This window comes from Sorex araneus, chromosome 2, assembly GCF_027595985.1.
Source record: "Sorex araneus isolate mSorAra2 chromosome 2, mSorAra2.pri, whole genome shotgun sequence".
Lineage (NCBI taxonomy): Eukaryota > Metazoa > Chordata > Mammalia > Eulipotyphla > Soricidae > Sorex > Sorex araneus.
Genome location: NC_073303.1, coordinates 200,281,612 through 200,300,418, shown reverse-complemented (window position 1 = coordinate 200,300,418; position 18,807 = coordinate 200,281,612). Strand labels below are relative to the sequence as shown.

General features: G+C 53.9%; 1 protein-coding gene across 3 annotated transcripts in view; it reads left to right on the top strand.

Annotated features, from left to right (window-relative positions):
* HLCS (holocarboxylase synthetase) overlaps positions 1-18,807 on the top strand; it is a 173,068-nt gene that overhangs the window by 51,498 nt on the left and 102,763 nt on the right. For all 3 annotated transcript variants that reach the window (XM_055129225.1, XM_055129226.1, XM_055129224.1), the window contains exon 6: positions 188-459. In XM_055129225.1, the coding sequence (XP_054985200.1) occupies positions 188-459 (272 nt within the window). The remainder of the gene's footprint in view (positions 1-187; positions 460-18,807) is intronic.

The window sequence follows — 18,807 nt, the reverse complement described above, 5'->3', positions numbered from 1 at the left end:
TCCGATGGTGCTGGAGACCCCAGGACCCCCCCCCCCCCCAACTTGTACTTAGGGTCTGGGCTCCAACTCGGGGCCCCTGGCATGTAAGCCACCCCCCACCCCCCAGGGCCCCTCGTGGGCATTTAGGAAAGGGCGAGCCAGCCGGCCGAAATGCCCAGCATGGCCTCTCGGCCTCTCCCCGACGCAGGAGCTCCGGGAGCCTGTCCGGCGGTGGCTGGAGGGACGCGTGGACGCCGAGGGCACCATCAGGTCCAGGCAGCTCTCCCTGAAGTTCGTTTCCAGCTGCACCCCGGAGCTGGAGGTCACCCCGACCCTGCTCCCCGTGGTCACAGACGCCGGTGCCTTCTCGTCGGACGTCTTTGACTTGGACACGTACCGGCGGAACCTGAGCACGGAGCGCCTGGGCCGGACCATCCTGTTCGCCGAGGTGACGACCACCACCATGTGTCTGCTGGACGGGTGAGTGTGGGCGCTGCGGCCCGGGATGGGAGGGTCCGCGGGGCAGGGAATCTGGTTCCAGTGCCTGAAGCAAAACCCTGAACTTGCGATGCGGGGGGCTGAGTGAGTCCTTGAGGCGGGGCCCGAGTTAGTTCTCCACGTGGGGGGCTCAGTGATTCCCGATGAGTCAGTTCTCGGCGCGTCTCTTACGTGCCAGCATTCTTTTTTTTTTTCTTTTTCTTTTTGGCTCACACCCGGCGATGCTCAGGGGTGACTCCTGGCTCTGCACTCAGTAATCACCCCTGGCGGTGCTCAGGGGACCCTATGGGATGCTGGGGATTGAACCCGGGTCGGCCGTATGCATGGCAAACGCCCTCCCTGCTGTGGTATTGCTCCAGCCCCACCAGCAACTCTTTTTCTTTCATGTTTTGGGCCACACCTGGTGGTGCTCAGGGCTTACTCCCGGCTCTGAGCTCAGTGCTCGCTCCTGGCGATGTTCAGGGAACCACGTGTGATGCCGGACACTGAGCCAGGGTGTGAGCAAGGCAGCGCCCTCCCTGCTGTACTGGTGACGTGGGCAGTCCTTCCCTGGGGGCACGTGGGACCGGCCAGCGCCTCCCTTTCTTGTTCTCACTGTCCCGTCTCTGAGCTGCGCCCGGCTCGTGGGGACCCCTGGGCGGGCAGGTTTGTGGGGTGCTGATGCGGGAGTAAGTGGAATGAACGGGAGCTTTGTGCTCTGACGTCCGGCCGGGTTTGCTCCGTCTGAGGCCCTCTGTGGGTGCCCGTCACCCTGTGCCCCTGTGGACACGGCTCGCACCCCTCCCTCTCGCTTATTCTGTTTTGTGGATTTTGATGGAAGGTTATAAGACAGAAAGCGGTGAAAGGGATTAATAAAAAAATACTGGGTTCGATTCCTCCGCCTCTCTCGGAGAGCCTGGCAAGCTACCGAGAGTATCCCGCCCACACGGCAGAGCCTGGCAAGCTCCCCGTGGCGTATTCGATATGCCAAAAACAGTAACCACAAGTCTCACAATGGAGACGCTACTGGTGCCCGCTCGAGCAAATCGATGACCAAGGGATGACAGTGCTACAGTGCTGCCTCCAAATGAGTGTGTTATTAATAGTTTTATGTCAAGTTGGTTTAGAAAGTGGGGTGATGGAGGGCTCAGGGTGGGGAGAAACACGACCACCCCTTCTCCACTGGGGTGTGAAATATAAGGAGTCCTGATGTGACCCAAGCGGTCGCACATGTGCGGCCCCTCCGTTGCTGACCGCCCATGATCCCGGAGGCCAACTAACTACTTTTGGCACCAGCAGCTTCTTGCAGAAACGCCTCTAGACTGTGAACTAAGCTACGGCCCCATGCCGCCCCGGGAGGGGAAAGGTTTTTCTCTCTCGACCTTTTCTTTCCCTGGTGGCGGTGTGGCGACCGCCATCTTATAAGGACCACTAAACTGAGGTACGAGTTTGCAATGATGCAGTTTCTAGCAGAAATTTCTCTGGACTTAGTTACTAAAATACCAGAAATCCAAAACCACGCGGCCGCTGTTGCGGCTGCACAACCTCATATGCTCTTCGTTCGCAGCAATGGAAACAAATGATCAAATGATGCCTTTTCGGCAGGTCTGAATTTTGGGGAAAATTCCAAATAATAATAGTGAGTTTTCTGTTGAAATATTGAATGTAATTAAAGTAAAGAGAAAGTTAAGTGAAAATCACCAGCCACACAGGCGGGGGTGGGGAGGGTGGGATGGGAGGTATTCTGGGGTTCTTGGTGGTGGAACACGTGCACTGGTGAAGGGATGGGTGTTTGATCATTGTATGACTGAGACTTAAGCCTGAAAGCTTTGTAACTTTTTACCTGGTGAGTCAATAAAAAATTTTAAAAAAGCACAGAAAAAAAACACAAGGCAAAAAAAAATAAACAAGAAATGTTACACTGTTTGATAATGTCAATAAGAACATGGTGAGACTCTAACCTTTTATCCACTGCTGGTGTTAAGGTTATTTACATTGAGAGGATGTGAAAATTCCTGATCTTAATTCCTTTTTGTTTTTCTTCAGCAAAAATTCTACTTAACGAAATAATACTGGGTTAGAATAGTTGCAGCTTTAAAAACATGAATCCAACTTGAAACCCAGTTTCACCACTCACAATGTTGTGATTTATTAGTAAGATAATGTTAAGGACCTTGAGTCTTAGTTTCTTTATCTGTAAATTACTGACCATTGCTTTTTATATTAGATATGATAGCCTTGAAAGTTTGACTCTCCCAAAAGCTTGTTCTACACAAGACAAATTCTGAAGGATAATAAAGGAGATATGTGGGTCAAATAAGTTTGGAAACAATGGATTAAAGCAAATTAAATTGAAAAAATAAACGTAAGGACTGGAGTGATAGCATAGCGGTAGGGTGTTCGCTTTTCATGTGGCCAACCCGTATTTGATTCCTCCGCCCCTCTTGAAGAGCCCGGCAAGCTACTGAGAGTATTGTGCCCGCACAGCAGAGCCTGACAAGCTACCCGTGGCGTATTATTGGATATGCCAAAAACAGTAAGTGTCACAATGAGAGCTGTTACTGGTGCCTGCTCAAACAAATCAATGAGCAACGGGATGACAGTGACAGTGGCAAGCTACCCATGACGTATTTGATATGCCAAGAACAGTAACTAGAGGTCCCATTCCCCTGACCCTGAAAGAGCCTCTAATCATCGGGAAAGACGAGTAAGGGGAGGCTGCTAAATCTCAGGGCTGAGTGTAATAGAGACGTTACTGGTGCCCGCTTGAGTAAATTGACGAACAACGGGATGACAGAGATACAGTGAATGTAGGAGTACTGCTACTTATTCAGCCATTGATTAAGCTGATTGAATTGGGCATGAACTCCACATTACTTTTTTTTTATTCAGAATGTTTATTATTATTATTATTATTCAGATTACTGGTGCCTGCTCGAACGGAATGATGATGATGATGATGATGATGATGATGATGATGATGATGATGATAATGATGATGATTATACCCTGTGAGGTACAGTTACAAAGCTTTCCTGTATGAGTTTCAGTCATACAATGAGAAATCACCCGACCCTCCACCAGTGCATATCTCCCGCCGCCAAGGTCCCCAGTATCCCCCACATCCCACCCCTCCCCCTGCCTCTGTGGCAGACAGTCTCCCCCATACTCTCTTTTGTATTGCTTGTTATGGATAGCATAAGATGTCGCAGCCACACTCTCCTAGAATTCTAAAATTGTAGATCATTATGGTCTGGAGGAATCTGCGGCAAGCTGCTCGGTTCAGAGATTCTTTCGTGTGTCTCTGGATCAGGGCCGTTAAGGAGCTCAAGTAGCAGCAGTTTGTGGGTGTGACCTCCAGGGTCCCATGGGGGTGGGGGATGAGAGGGACCGGCCCATCCCCTATTCCTTGAGGCCTGGAGTTTGCCGTCACTGAACCCGTGTACCTGCCCTTCTCATGGGGTTCTGGAAGTTGGTGGCCGCCGGGGTCCTTAGGGGGCAGGTGGAGGGACGACGCCTGCCCCCATCTGAACGCCTGCCCCCATCTGAGGACCCCGGTGAAGTCGGCCTGGCGTAAAGTCCAGAGGGGTCTCTGCAGCAACGTGCTGCTTTTCTGAGAGACTCCAGCCTCCTTGAGCCGACTGGACCCGGAGGAGAGATGAGACTGGAGACGGGGATTATGCTGCACATTCCTGCAGTCCTGGGGGCCGTGATGGGGATTCTCCCTGATGCCCTGGAAATTCCCAGGCACCGTCTTTGAGCTTGCGGGGGGCCGTGTGCGGATGGGACGGGGCTGGCGGCTGGGGGCTCCTCACCATGCAGCCGACAGCCAGCACAGGACTCGGACGCTCGTGAAAGTCAAGGCGTCCCTTCGCTTCCTGAGCTGATCTGTACCTCACGAGAAGCAAGTTGTGTTTGTTGGGGCCACACAAGGGGTGCTCAGGCCTTCCTCCTGGCTCTGTGCTCAGAGGTCACTCCTGGTGGTGCTGGAGGGGGGGGCTGGTCCTCTGTGGTGCCAGGAATTGAACCTGAGCTGCGGTTCTGCCTCTCGGACCCCAGCTTCAGTGTTTCTGTCCTACGTGATGAGGGATTGGAGGTCCCAGTCACAGCACCTGTGAGCTGAACTTCTGTTGAGGGCAGGCAGACCCTCCTTTGAGGCTGAGAACTTTTATCTGTGCAGAAGAGAATATTGCTGATTTCCCGAGGGCATCTGGGAATCTCCTCTCTGTCCCCCACATCCTTCTCTTGACCTGCACCTGTGTGTATGTGTGTGTGGATATATATATAAAATTCTTTTTTTTTTCTTTTTGGGTCACACCCAGCGGTGCTCAGGAGTTGCTCCTGGTTTTGCACTCAGGAACTACCCCTGGCGGTGCTCGGTTGACCATATGGGATGCTGGGAATCGAACCCGGGTCGGCCGCGTGCAAGGCAAACACCCTACCCACTGTGCTATTGCTCCAGCCCCCCTATATATATTAAAAAATTCTTATTTATTTATTTATTTTTTGTTATTCTTGGTCCACATCCTGCAATGCTCCCGGCTGTGCACTCAGGAATTGCTCCTGGTGGTGCTCAGGGAACCACAGGGGATGCCGGGGATTGAACCCAGGCAAACGCCCTCCTGGCTGTCCTGTAGCTCTGGGCCCTTCTGTCAACATCATTACTGTGCATTCACAAAGTATCATGGGTGCTGCGACACGATGAGTGTGTGTGTGTGTGTGTGTGTGTGTGTGTGTGTGTGTGTGTGTGTGTGTGTGTGCATTCGGTGGCTGAGAGCTGCCTCCCATCCTCCCCAGTCCTCCCCGGCAGAGAGACAGAGAGGCAGGGACACAGGGGACCACAGCCTGGCGGTGAAAATGGCCTGTTTAATGCAGAGCTGCTGGCATCCTTATAGGACATCTGAGGGGGCTTGGGGACATAGGTGTGACTGATCATTTACATAGAAAAAAACATCTGGAAATCTACACGGATCATTTACATAGGTAAAACATAGGAAATTCTCTTGGGGAGATCAACTCAAGGAGACACTGTCTCCCAGGGACATCTACGTTGCTTTCGTCTTTCCCTCTAGTTGTATATGCTGAACAATTAAATTCCCTTCTCACTAATACTTGCAGTTGTTTGGATAAACACAGTAAGAGACAAAGATCCCCAAACTTGGTTCTCTGGGCAAGGCTTTTTCCATAACCCCAGACTAATCTCCTCAGGCCAGTTCAGCTTGTCCTTCCCCGGGGGTCCTATCTCTTAAGTCCTAACAGCGTGCCTCAAGACCAAGCCTTTATGTTTTCTAGACTGCCCCATTTCAGTGCTGGGGTAGCTTTAGCACTCGCCTCGGTCCATCCCAGTCCCACGGCGGGACATCCCTTTTGGGGTGTTGGGAACTACAGCAACTGAAGCCTGAGTCAAGTAATTATGACCAATGCCCAGGAGTAGATATATTTCAAAGTCAGTCAACTCCCAAATATTAGGAGATGGCATTAATGGTCTTTCCGTGTTTAACCGAAGAACATTGCTCTGCAGTAAAATATAAAAAAGGCTGCAGGGGAGATGACAAGCAGGTACAGATACACAGCCCTGGAAATACAAAGCTGTACAAATACAAAGTTCAGAATTAGCAGAAAGTTTTGGCTTGTAAGTAATCAAGACTGACTGGGGGCTGGAGTGATAGCACAGCGGGTAGGGCGTTTGCCTTGCACGAGGCCGACCCGGGTTTGAATCCCAGCATCCCATATGGTCTCCTGAGCACCACCAGGAGTAATTCCTGAGTGCATGAGTCAGGAATGACCCCTGTGCATTGCCGGGTGTGACCCAAAAAAAAAAAAAAAAAAGACTGACTGGGGGAACTGAGGCAATGAGAGGTAAGATGCAGGGGAAGGGTGAAGATAGACTTTCAGTCAGGGGTGCCAGCAAAGGGCGGGTAAGCGTCTCTGGGAGGGGGAAAAGGGGCAGTTCTCCGATGGAGCCTGAAGCACTTAGGGTTACTATCCAGCGTCACGGTGACCGAGGTGGGTCTCGGTTGGTTTCACGCACAGACTCATATGGTTGCAGCCTGCTGGCCTTGGTCACTGGCTCACCTTTGGGGGGGGGCGGGGTGGAGCCGAGGTGATTGCACACACCTGCGGGGTCACACAGCAGAGAGCCAACCCGTACCCCCGCTCGCTGGGCAGGAGATGGCGGCGGTGACGGGCGCAGATGCCATGTGTGCTGACCAGGGGTGGCTCCGGTGTTGGTGCCGCTCATGGTTGCCCTTGGGGACTACTCAGCGGGTGCCCTCGTACCACCCCCAGGCCAGCCTTTGAGGGGGCGAGCACGAGGGCGTGAGCTGAGTGTCCGTGGGCGGGGACGGGGACTGGGGCCTCTCTCAGGAGAAGGATCCAGCTCGTGTTGGTGCCAAGATCATCCGCAAAGCGACCTGAGACACTTCATTTGGCTTAAAAGCCCAGTGTGGTGCAGAAGGAGTAGTGCATCAGGGAGGGCACTTGCCTTGCACGCGGCTGATCCGGGTTCAATCCCCGACATCCCCTATGGTCCCCTGAGCACCACTAGGAGTGAATCCTGAGTGCAGAGCTAGGAGTGACCCCAGAAAACTGAAACAGCAAAGAATAAGTCAAACTTCAGTACTTTAGTAATACTTTTGATACTTCAATTATACTTCAATAATACTTGAAGGGATTGGAGTGATAGCACAGCGGGTAGGGCGTTTGCCTTGCATATGGCCGACCTGGGTTTGGTTCCTCCATTCCTTTCGGAGAGCCCGGCAAGCTACTGAGAATATCCCGCCCACGCGGCAGAGCCTGGCAAGCTCCCTGTGGCGTATTCCATATGCCAGAAGCAGTAACCGCAAGTCTCACCATGGAGCTGTTTCTGGTGCCCGCTCGAGCAGATCGATGAACAGCAGGACGACAGTGCAATACTTGAAGTCCGTACTTCTGTGAAGCGTTTGGCTTAGGCGTTTGGCTTCAGCGGACCATCTGGCCTTTTCTTTGCCTGAGACCCGAGCTGGGCCTCGGGAGAGAGTTGTGGGAGGCGGAGCTGCCCGGGGGACACAGGCACTGTCCCCAGTGCGAATCCAGCCCCTGAGGAGCCTCTGGCCTGAGCCCCTGCTTCCCAGGAGGGCGGGACCACCCCTCAGGGGTGCAGAAATGGTGGGGGTGGTCCCCTCAGGGGCAGTCAGGAGCAGGGGGCTAGCTCAGGTGCTGGCCGGTGCCCGGAGGGGCGCGGAGTGAGGCTTTGGTCAGACACGTGTGGGGAACCTCTGGCTTATGCCTGAAAAGCAGCAGCGAAGTCCACGTGCCCGGGTGACGTTGTCCAAAGGTCCCGGGGCTGGTCTTCCTCCCTCCTGGACGGCGAGAGGGGCGCCCTCCCCCTGCTCCCACCCCTCGGCGAGATTCTGCTGCCGCCGAGGGCTGGGTGTCCCCGGAGCCCCGTGCTGCGGCAGGGTCTCACTGGGTCTCGGGGCCACACCCTGCAGATTGGGAGCTCTCGGTCTAGGCCAGGGGTAGGGATGGCCACTGCCACGCCCCGACAAAGCCATATGCCCGCGTGTCCTGCCCATGTCTTTCCCCCTGTGTCCAGCTGCGTTTGACCCTCGGGCGCGGGGCCGGGAAGCGTGACCCCACATGACCTCACCGTGTCGTGGCGGCCAGCTGCCCTGCTGGACTGGCTCTCCGGCCTCACTGAGGGGTTGCCCTGCACATCTGGGGGTGGGTCCACACGTCCTGGCTATGTGCCGGGATCACCCTGGATGGCACTCGTGCTTGGCGTGTGTGGGGGCCACCAGGGAGCCACCGTGGGCCCCTCGCTGGCAGGGTCAGCTCTGAGCCACGGGTGGAGACAGTTGGCCGCAGCGGCTGGAGCGGGGTCGGGAGATCCGTGCCTCGCAGCAGAGAGAACCCTTTTGTGTGGCCACCGGGGCGCTGGCCTCAGCTTCTCACTTCCTCGGACCCTGTGTAGCTGGCCCCAAACATCTCATTCCCCGACCCTTCCCTTCTGCTCCCCTCCCCCCCTCGCCCTCCCCCTCGCCCTCCCCCCCTCCCCAGCCCGGGCCGGAGAGGACGGGAACGGGGCTGGAACTAATTTAATGGCTGAGTGACCTCACGGTAGAGAAACAGCCGGACCCTAATAGGGGTCTTTGTCTGCGTTCCCACCCCGGCTGGTATCGTGCCGTCAGGAGCCCAGCGAGACGCACAGGTGGAAGCCATTAGCCCTGTCATAAAGTTTGAAAAATTGATTCTGGAGGCCCCGTGAAGAGATTGGACCTGACAGGGTTGTCCTACGGATTCGGAGGGGAAAATTCTGCAGTTTTAATTTGAAATCCCTTGATTATTCATTAGCTCTCCAGATGGCTTTTGTTGATGTTTCCCCATTAATGCCTGGCCCGTGTGTCCCGACCGGGCCCCCAGGTATAAGGGGCGGAGAAGCAATGACCCCCCCCCCCACCGCCCCCAGCGTCGCCCCTGTTAACGCCGAGCTCGTGGAATGGTGGGAAAGGGAGCTGATGGCTCGGGAATAATTAGCTCGAGCCTCTTCTCCCGGCCGACACGGTGCCTTTAAAGAGCGGGATCGGCGCGTGCGTCCTTGGAAATCAGGGTTCCGAGCAGAACGCGGACCTTGGCCATGGGCATGGCCGGGAGGCTATTCTGTGGCGTTCCCCACCGGACGCTTTCTAAAAAGAAATTTGTTTTTGGTTTCCGCTCAACCCCTAGAGAGGTTAGCCTGCTGAGAGAGGCCCAGTGAACCTGTTCCCGGCCCGTGTGGGGACTCACGCGGCCTCTCCCCTCCGAGCACTTTCCCTGAGAGTTTGCAGGGCCTGGGGTGCTCGGGGGACTGATTTGTGGTTGTGGTTGCTGTGTGTTTCTTGAGAATTAGCCCCCACCCCACCCTGGCTCTGCTCTCTTCTCAGCACTGAGCACGTCACTCTTCAGAGCCCCGAGGGAGCCCTGGTCACCGCACAGCACCAAGGGGGGGTGTCCAGTGGGAGCCGCACGGGCAGGGCGCGGTCCCTCAGGGCCCACCTCCAGCACGTCCTCCGGGGCCTCTGCCAGGCCCCCAGCGGGCTCACCCCTCTTCCCGGTGTCCGGACTCCTGCCCTGCCCAGACCCCCGGGAAACCCGCAGCTCTCTGAGGGCCGTGTTAGCGCCTCTGCCCTGCAGGGACAGACTCTGTCTGAGCAAGGGGCGGGGCTGGGACAGGCCGAGCTGCCCTGGAGGTCCCGAAGAGCCCCCTCAGGGGTCCCCACGGCTGCACAGGTGCAGCCTCAGAGCAGTGCCCTTCTCTTCCCCTCCCCTCCCCGCCCCTTCTCTCCTCTCCCCTTCCCTCCCTTCATCCCTCCCTCCCCTCCCTTCTCCCCTAGCCATCCTTCCCCCCCTCTCTCCTCCCCTCCCCCTTCCTTCTCCCCTCTCCCCTCCCCTCCTCCTCCCTTCTCTCCTCCCCTCCTCTCCTCTCCCCTTTTCTCCCTTTATCCCCTTCTCCCCTTCCCTCCTCTCCTCTCCCCTCCTTCCTCTCTCCTCCCCTCCTCTCCTCTCCCCTTTCCTCCCTTTATCCCCCTCATCCCGTCCCCACCCCTCTTTCCCTCTCCCCTCCCCTCCCCCTCCTCTCTCCTCTCCCCTTCCCCCTCAGTGCCTTCCCAGTCCCATCACCCAGCTGTTTCTCAGCCACGCCAGCTGTGTGCGGGGCTCTGCTTTGGCCTTGGGGCCCGTGGGGGAGAGGCCAAGGGACCCTCCCTCCCAGGGAGCCCGTGGAGCACCCCAGGACAGGGGTGGGGTGGGGAGTGCCTGAAGCCTTGGGTGATTTTCTTCCTCCCGGGCCTTCCGGATTATTTGTCCTCTGGTGGCTTTTTTTCTTTTTTATCACACCCGGCGATGCTCAGGGGTTCCTCCTGGCTCTGCACTCAGGAATTACTCCTGACAGTGCTCAGGGGACCCTATGGGATGCCGGAGATTGAACTCGGGTCGGCCGCGTTCAAGGCCAACACCCTCCCCACTGTGCTATCGCTCCAGCCTCTATTGACGTCCTTGAGTTTTCCTTCTTGTCCTTCTCTAGACCCCGGGGCTGGGTGCGGGAGGTGACAGAAAGGAATCATTTCAGCCCCGCGTTCCCTTCGAGGTGAGAACAGCCCAGAGCGTTTCCCTTCAAACACGGAGAGTCCCTGGGGCCGGAGAGAGAAGGCAGCAGGGAGGGTGTTTGCCTGGCAAGGGGAGTGACTCCTGAGCACAGAGCCGGGAGTCAGCCCTGTGGCCCCCCCAAAGCCAAAGCGGACTCCATCCATGCGCAGCCCCTTCTCTTTGGTCACCAAACTTTCCCCGCTGACCTCTTCACTCCTGACGCCTGCCACCTGCCACAGCGGCCAGACCCCGAGGGGACCCCAGCCCCAGGGGCACGACTGCACTCACCCACGTCTCCCCCTGAACCCGGCACAGCGGCCGTTCTCCCAAGCTGCAGAGCCGCCTGGTTGGAAAGCGGCCGGAGGGTCCCCTGACGGGCCCCGGGGCTGCCGACCCCGCGCTGTGCTCTGTGTGTGTCAGCCTCGTTCGGGATGAGCCACCCTGGCACACGCGCCGTCTCCAAAAGGCGGGGTCCTCACCGCCGCCACTGAAGTTCCCAGTGACGTTTTTTGCGGGGGGTGGGGGGAGTCCGGGGTTCACGGGAGGTGTTTGAGGGAGGCCCCGGTAACCCTGAGGTTTTGGGAAGACGGGTCCTAGCCCTGCGGAGGGGAGCACGGGGACGGGATGTTTCCCTCCCGCGATGGCGAAGGGGAGTGGCTCGTGGGAATGACCGTCTGGCTTGTGTGGGGCGAGGTGGCCGGGGATACCGAGGCAGCTCGGGCACGTGGGGTGGAATTCGGGGATGTTTCATCTGAGCGCTGACGTGGTGGGCCCACAGCAGCAGGGCCGGAGCTGCTGGCTAGGAGGGGCCAGAGGGGCTGGAGCGAGAGCACAGTGCGCAGGGCATTTGCCTTGCACGCGGCCGACCCGGGTTCGAGTCCCAGAATCCAATCCCAGATGGTCCCATGAACACTGCCAGGAGTGATTCCTGAGCACAGAGCCGGGAGTAACCCCTGAGCATCGCCGGGTGTGACCAAAAAAAGCAAAACAAAACAAAATGAAAAAAGGGCGAGAGATATGTAGCCCCACTGCTACAAGTACATAACTCTCTCTCTCTTTCTCTCTCTCTTTTTTTTCCCTTTTTCCTTTTCCCTTTTTTTTTTTTTTCCCTTTTTCCCCCTCATCCCCCTTCCAGCACCTCATAGTATGGTGTACGCCACGCCGTGTCGGCCAGCATGGGGCTTTTGCTTAGTTCACAGTCCAGAGAGGTGGCTGCTACATTAAAAACCTTCAATATTTCAACAAAAACTTACTGTTATTATTTGGAGTTTCCCCCCCAAGTCAGACCTGTTCAAAAGGAACCGTTTCACATTGCTGACTAATTATCAAATGTAGTAGGTCTGTCTCTCTTGCTTGGAAACTCTAACAACTATAGTGAGTTTTGTGTTGAATTATGGAATGTAATCAAGGTAAAGAAAAAATGAAGTGAAATTCATTAGTTATACAGTAAAGGGTAGGGGGTGGGGGCGGGGGGTATACTGGGGTTTCTGGTGGTGGAATATGGGAACTGGTGAAGGGATGGGTGTTTGAATATTGTATAACTGACATATAAACCTGCGAACTTTGTAACTTTCCACATGGTGATTTAATAAAAAGTTTAAAAAAAAAAAAAGGGCGAGAGATGGCTGTGCTCCCACCTGGGGAAACAGCTCCGGTCAGGGGCTCGGGGCCCCGGGGAATGCTGGTCTCCTTCCCTGTGACGCCCCCGGGACCACAGGACCACTATCCCCAAGGCCCGAGGCCACACACAGGCTCAGTGGGAAAAAGTGTTTCCGAAGCCTGGTTTCGAATCCAGTGTATGTCTCCTTATGGGGGGGTAGGGAGGGGGGAGGGGAGTCATCCGACCTAGCAGTTGTGTTTCTGATAACCCACATACAGATTATGTGGATACTCCGTATCCTGTCTACACCTGCGGCAAGGAAAGCCGGTGACTGTGTCCCGGGTTAAAAAGTGTGTTTGGTACAGTTACAAACTTCCTTTGTCTTGTCCTAACATACTGAAATAAAATTATGTACCTCTTAAAAAAACAGTGTGTTTGGGGCTGGATCCATAGCACAGCGGGTAGGGCGTTTGCCTTGCATGCGGCTGACCCAGGTTCAATTCCCAGCATCCCATATGGTCCCCTGAGCACCGCCAGGAGGAATTCCTGAGTGCAGAGCCAGGAATGACCCCTGAGCATCGCCGGGTGTGACCCAAAAAGCAAAACAAAAGAAAAGTGTGTTTGAGTTTAGATTTGTCAGTGTGTAGGTGAGGTTTCTCCTGTCTTCCTCTCTCTTCCTCTCTCTCTCTTCCTTCCTTTCTCTTCCTTCCTTTCTCTTCCTTCCTCTCTCTCTTCCTTCCTCTTTCTTCCTTTCTCTTCCTTCCTCTCTCTTCCTTCCTTTCTCTTCCTCTCTCTTCCTTCCTCTCTCTTCCTTCCTTTCTCTTCCTCTCTCTTCCTTCTTCTCTCTTCCTTCCTCTCTCTTCCTTCTTCTCTCTTCCTTCCTCTCTCTTCCTTCCTCTCTCTTCCTTCCTCTCTCTTCCTTCCTCTCTCTTCCTCCCTCTCTCTTCCTTCCTCTCTTTTCCTTCCTCTCTCTTCCTTCCTCTCTCTTCCTTCCTTTCTCTTCCTCTCTCTTCCTTCCTCTCTCTTCCTTCTCCTCTCTTCCTTCCCCTCTCTTCCTTCCCCTCTCTTCCTTCCCCTCTCTTCCTTCCTTTCTCTTCCTTCCTCTTCCTTCCTTCCTTCCTTCCTCTTCCTTCCTTCCTTCCTTCCTTCCTTCCTTCCTTCCTTCCTTCCTTCCTTCCTTCCTCTTCCTTCCTTCCTCTTCCTTTCTCTCTCTTCCTTCCTCTCTCTTCCTTCTTCTCTCTTCCTTTCTCTCTCTTCCTCTCTCTTCCTTCCTTTCTCTTCCTTTCTCTCCCAGACGGTGACATGGACAGAGCTTCCATTTCTCTCCCTGGCACCTGTTGGTGCCCCGGCGGTGAGTGCGGCTGTGCCCAGTGCCCGTGGGAAGCTCTGCCCGCCGGGGCCCGACGCGCACCTGGGCCGGGCGGCGTTGCTCTTTCTGCCGACAGGCATTCCGTCAGCCCGGGAGCCCAAACGCCGCATTTTTTCGGCATTGCACACGCAGCCATTCATCATGTTCATTTTTTTGGGTCTGACTCTCCCTCAAGGGCAATCCAGATTCTCGAGAAGGAAGCCGGTGAGGTCATAGCCTGGCAGAGCAGCCGTTCCCGGGCAGGGGGGGAGGATGGAGGAGGAGGGGGGAGGAGGGGGATGGAGTGATGGTCGTGTCTGTACCTGGCTTCCAGGGCTCACGGCCCGCTCCTGCCGGCTCACGGTTAATTATTGTTGTTGTTGTTGTTATTATTATTATTGCTTTTTTGGGTCACACCCGGTGATGCACAGGGGTTACTCCTGTCTCTGCACTCAGGAATTACTCCTGGTGGTGCTCAGGGGACCATATGGGATGCTGGGAATCGAACCCGGGTCGGCTGCGTGCAAGGCAAACGCCCTCCCCGCTGTGCTATCGCTCCAGCCCTGCCAGGGAGGTCTTTTTAGGGATCATACAGTATTGATTCTTCCAGTCCAGGAGCCTGAGATAGATTTCTTTCCATTTTTTTTTTTAAATTTCTTTATTAGTGAATCACCGTGGGGCACAGTTACAGACTTACAAATTTTCGTGTTTGCATTTCAGTTATATAATGATCGAGTGCCCATCCCTCCACCACTGCCCATTCTCTGCCACCGATGGTCCCAGCATCCCTCCCACCACCCCCATCCCATTTCTCCCCCCCAAACCTCTGTGGCAGGGCATTCCCTTTTGTTCTCTCTCTCTGGGATAGATTTCTTTGTGTTAATGTTTTTGTTTTTGGCATATTTTCTTGGTGCCATTGTTTTTATCATAGACAAGTGGCTGTGGGGTATTTTAATTTCTGAATGAAATGAAATGACTATTTTATCGTGCCACACCCCATGGTGCTCAGGCATACTCCGGCAGTGCTCAGAGGTTGCTCCTGGTGATATTTGGGGGACTCTGTGGTTCGAGACCACGGTAGGGCAGCTGCATGCAAGGAGGCACCTTAACCCGTGGACTGTCTCTCTGGCCCTGGAACATTTCTCTTTTTTTTTCTTTTTCTTTTTGGGTCACACCTGGCGATGCTCAGGGGTTACTCCTGGCTCTGCACTCAGGAATCACCCCGGCGGTGCTCAGGGGACCATATGGTATGCTGGGATTCGAACCCGGGTCGGTCGCGTGCAAGGCAAATGCCCTACCCGCTGTGCTATCGCTCCAGCCCCAACATTTTTTTTTTTGATTAAAAAAATTTTTTTAATAAGAGAAGCTATGAGAGTATATTTTGATTATATAGAAATGTATAAAAATCGGGTTCATTGGAAGCCCTGTTGTATATATGGAGTTCTGGAAATGGAAGGTGCTTCCTACACCCTGGACTTCCTCTCCCTCACCTTCTTTTACTGAAACTCGCATGCGTTTCTCTCTTCCTGCAATGAAAGAAATGATATGAAAAATATGAAGTTCAAAACCAAAGTGTTACTTTTCAGTGACTTAGCTAGTAGGTATTCTGAGCTCTAAAAAATATAAAACCAAAAAAAAAAGAATCCGTCTGGCCTTTTCGTTTTCTTCGCTCCCTGGGGTCTAATTTCTCTTTATTTATGCCCCTCATGAAAATATTTAAAAAATCTAAATTTGTCTGCGCGTAACGTTTTCATTTCTCACACCTCGTATCACGGGCCTTCCCGCCCCCTTCACAAGTGCCCTCAGGGCAGAGAGGCCCGCCGGGCCGCTGTAAAGCGACTGGCCGCGTGTTCTAAAGAAGAGAGGCAATTAGCCACTTTCTCATTTCTGAAAATATCCTCGTTAACCCGTGTTCTGATGTCACGCCTCTCCATCCTGAGATGCTGCTTCCCCGCCCTCCTTTCCAGCCCCCTCTGAGGTCTCGGCGAGGGGCTCCTTGCTCCCTCTGTGTCTGCCGCCCACCGTGGCTGTGCTGTGCTGGGGTCAGACCGGGCTCACGGTCCTTCCTCGGGGAAATTCTCCCGGCCCATGGGTCATCCTCTAATGCCCCCGAGAGACTCCCAGTTGCAGGGAACTTTGAACCTGGAGCTGGGGGAGGGAGAGACCCAGTCCCCACTGACACCTCCGGGGCGACCCGGGAGGGGGGTGGGCCAAGTTCTCTGCCCACCAAGGCCCCAGCTGCTGCCACTGGGCCTCAGGCTGGACTCCTCTTCCTCCCGACTCAGCCCTACAGGTCTGTTAACCTGCCGAAAACTTTAGGTACACCGGGATTTTTTTTTTTTCTTTTTGGGTCACACCTGGTGATGCACAGGGGTTACTCCTGGCTCTGCACTCAGGAACCACCCCTGGCGGTGCTCAGGGGATCATATGGGATGCTGGGAATCGAACCCGGGTCGGCCGCATGCAAGGCAGACGCCCTCCCCGCTGTGCTATTGCTCCAGCCCCTACACCGGGATTTTTTTGACTGGTCCTTCTTGGAGTCAGGATGGGCGACCCCTCTGGCCCCCTTCTGGAAGCCCCCCCAGCCCCCACCATGGAAGCTCATCTACCGGTTCTATTCCAAAGACTGGTGATTAGATCTCCAAAGAATTGACAGCTGCAAAAAAGTTTCTTGGATGCCTGGTCCTGGCTGAGGCCTCCTGGGACCAGCCCCCTCCCGAGGTCCTTAGAAAGACTCCAGGGGTCCCTGGGGGAGGAGGTGGGTACACTGGTGATGGGCGTGGCACTGGGATGATGCCATCTTGGGAGTCGAGCGGGCCAAGCTCTTGCCCTAGCAAAGCCCCCGCAGCTGTTCCACACCCCAAAGCCAGCGCCTGCTCCAGCCAGGCTGCCTTGTTAAAAATTCTGGATTTTCTCCAAACTCTACAGTACTGACATCCCAGTAGGAGCACACCGGATTGGATGGGAGGTAATGTGGAAGCCCACAAAGCTCGGCTAACAGAACATGAACACGGAGGGCTGAGCCTGCAGCCGCGGCTCAGGAACCCCAGACAAGGACTTAATGTCCCCATGGTGAGATGCAACAATTTTTCACACGTTTTCTTCTACTGAAGTGTTTTTGATGATTCCATAAGCCATTTTGGAGTAACCAGAACTATAAAATAAATTATCCTGGGCCTGCTGTGGGGGCAGGCCTGAGGGGTGGTTGGGAAGATGGAGATAGCATGGAGGGAAGGTCATGAAGAGGGGGTTGATGCTGGAATATTGAATGAGTCTAACAAATCGTCATTAAAACTTGGAAACCACACTTCTAAAATAAAGTTTGGGGGGGCGGAACTTGAGACATTGGAGATTGAAATATATTTAAGATGTTGTTTGGCAGGCAGGAGAAAGTAGCATCAATATTATTAAGGTAATTTAATATTGGTTTTGTACTACTTATTCAACAACCACAGAGATACGGCAGCTAGGTGATATTTCCATAGCCTCCAAAATGCATAAACTTAAGAGATTCCCTTGGAGAAGGGAGGTGGGTACCTTGGTGATGGGTGTGGTGTTAGAATTATGTGTATAGGAAACCACTAGTGATAGTCTTGTAAATCATAGCATTGTTTTTTTTGCTTTTTGGGTCACACCTGGCGATGCACAGGGGTTACTCCTGGCTCTGCACTCAGGAATTACCCCTGGCAGTGCTCAGGGGACCATATGGGGTGCTGGGAATCGAACCTGGGTCGGCTGCGTGCAAGGCAAACACCCTACCTGCTGTACTATTGCACCAGCCCCAAATCATAGCATTTCAATAAATAAAAATAAAATTTAAAAATAAAGGGAAAAAAATGTAAATGCTTCTACCTCCAAGCTCATCAAATACCCCAATCATGGTGGAAGGAGGAGCTTGATGACCACGGAGATACTTTTTTTCATTTTGGGTCACACCCGGCAATGCTCAGGGATTCCTCCTGGCTCTGCACTCAGAAATCACTCCTGGTGGTGCTTGGGGGATCCTATGGGATGCCAGGGATTGAACCTGGGTCGGCTGCGTGCAAGGCTGACGCCCTCCCCGCTGTGGTCTTGTTCCGGCCTCAGAGATGCTTTTTGTCTGTCGCTGCTCATCTGGTTCAGCTCTTGCTAGTTTGGGGGCAGAGCTAGCAAGCGCCAGGGCTGTTCCTGGCTCTGTGTACTGCAGTGACCCCTGGCGGCGCTCGGGGGACCAGGTAGCTCCATGCGGTAGGTCACTTGCAAGGCAAGAATCTGATCCCTCAATATCTAATTTTTTGAGAGTCGTCCAAATTGTTTTCCAGAAGGGCTGAACCAGTCGGCATTCCCACCAGCAGTGAAGAAGGGTCCCTTTCTCCCCACATCCTCTCCAACAGCGGTTGCTTTTGTTCTTTTGGATATGGGCCAGTCTCTGTGGTGTGAGGTGGTATCTCAAAGTTGTTTTGATCTGCATCTCTCTGATGATTAGTGATGCAGAGCACTTTTTCATGTGCCTTTTGGCCATTCGTATTTCTTCCTTGGTAAAGTTTCTGTTCATTTCTTCGCCCCATTTTTTGATGGGGTTGGATGTTTTCTTCTTGTAGAGTTCAACCAGTGCTTTATATACCATTGATATCAACCCCTTATCTGATGGGTATTGTGTAAATATCCTTTCCCATTCTGTGGATAGTCTTTGTATTGAATTCCCATTTGACCCAGCAATACCACTGCTGGGAATATATCCCAGAGAGGCAAAAAAGTACAATCGAAACAACATCTGCACATGTATGTTCATCGCAGCACTGTTTACAATAGCCAGAATCTGGAAAAAACCCGAATGCCCCAGAACGGATGACTGGTTGAGGAAACTTTGGTACATCTATACAATGGAATACTATGCAGCTGTTAGAAAAAAGGAGGTCAAGAATTTTGTAGTCAAGTGGATGGGCATGAAAAGTTTCATGCTGAGTGAAATGAGTCAGAAAGAGAGAGACAGACATAGAAAGATTGCACTCATCTATGGTATATAGAATAACAGAGTGGGAGACTAACACCCAAGAACTGTAGAAATAAGTACCAGGAGGTTGACTCCATGGCTTCGAGGCTGGCCTCACGTTCCGGGGAAAGGTCAACTCAGAGAAGCGATCACCAACTACATTGTAGTCGAAGGCCATGTGGGGGAAGGGAGTTGCGGGCTGAATGAGGGCTAGAGACTGAGCACAGCGGCCACTCAACACCTTTATTTCAAACCACAACAGCTAATTAGAGAGAGAAAACAGAAGGGAATGCCTTGCCACAGTGGCAGGGTGGGGTGGGGGGGAGA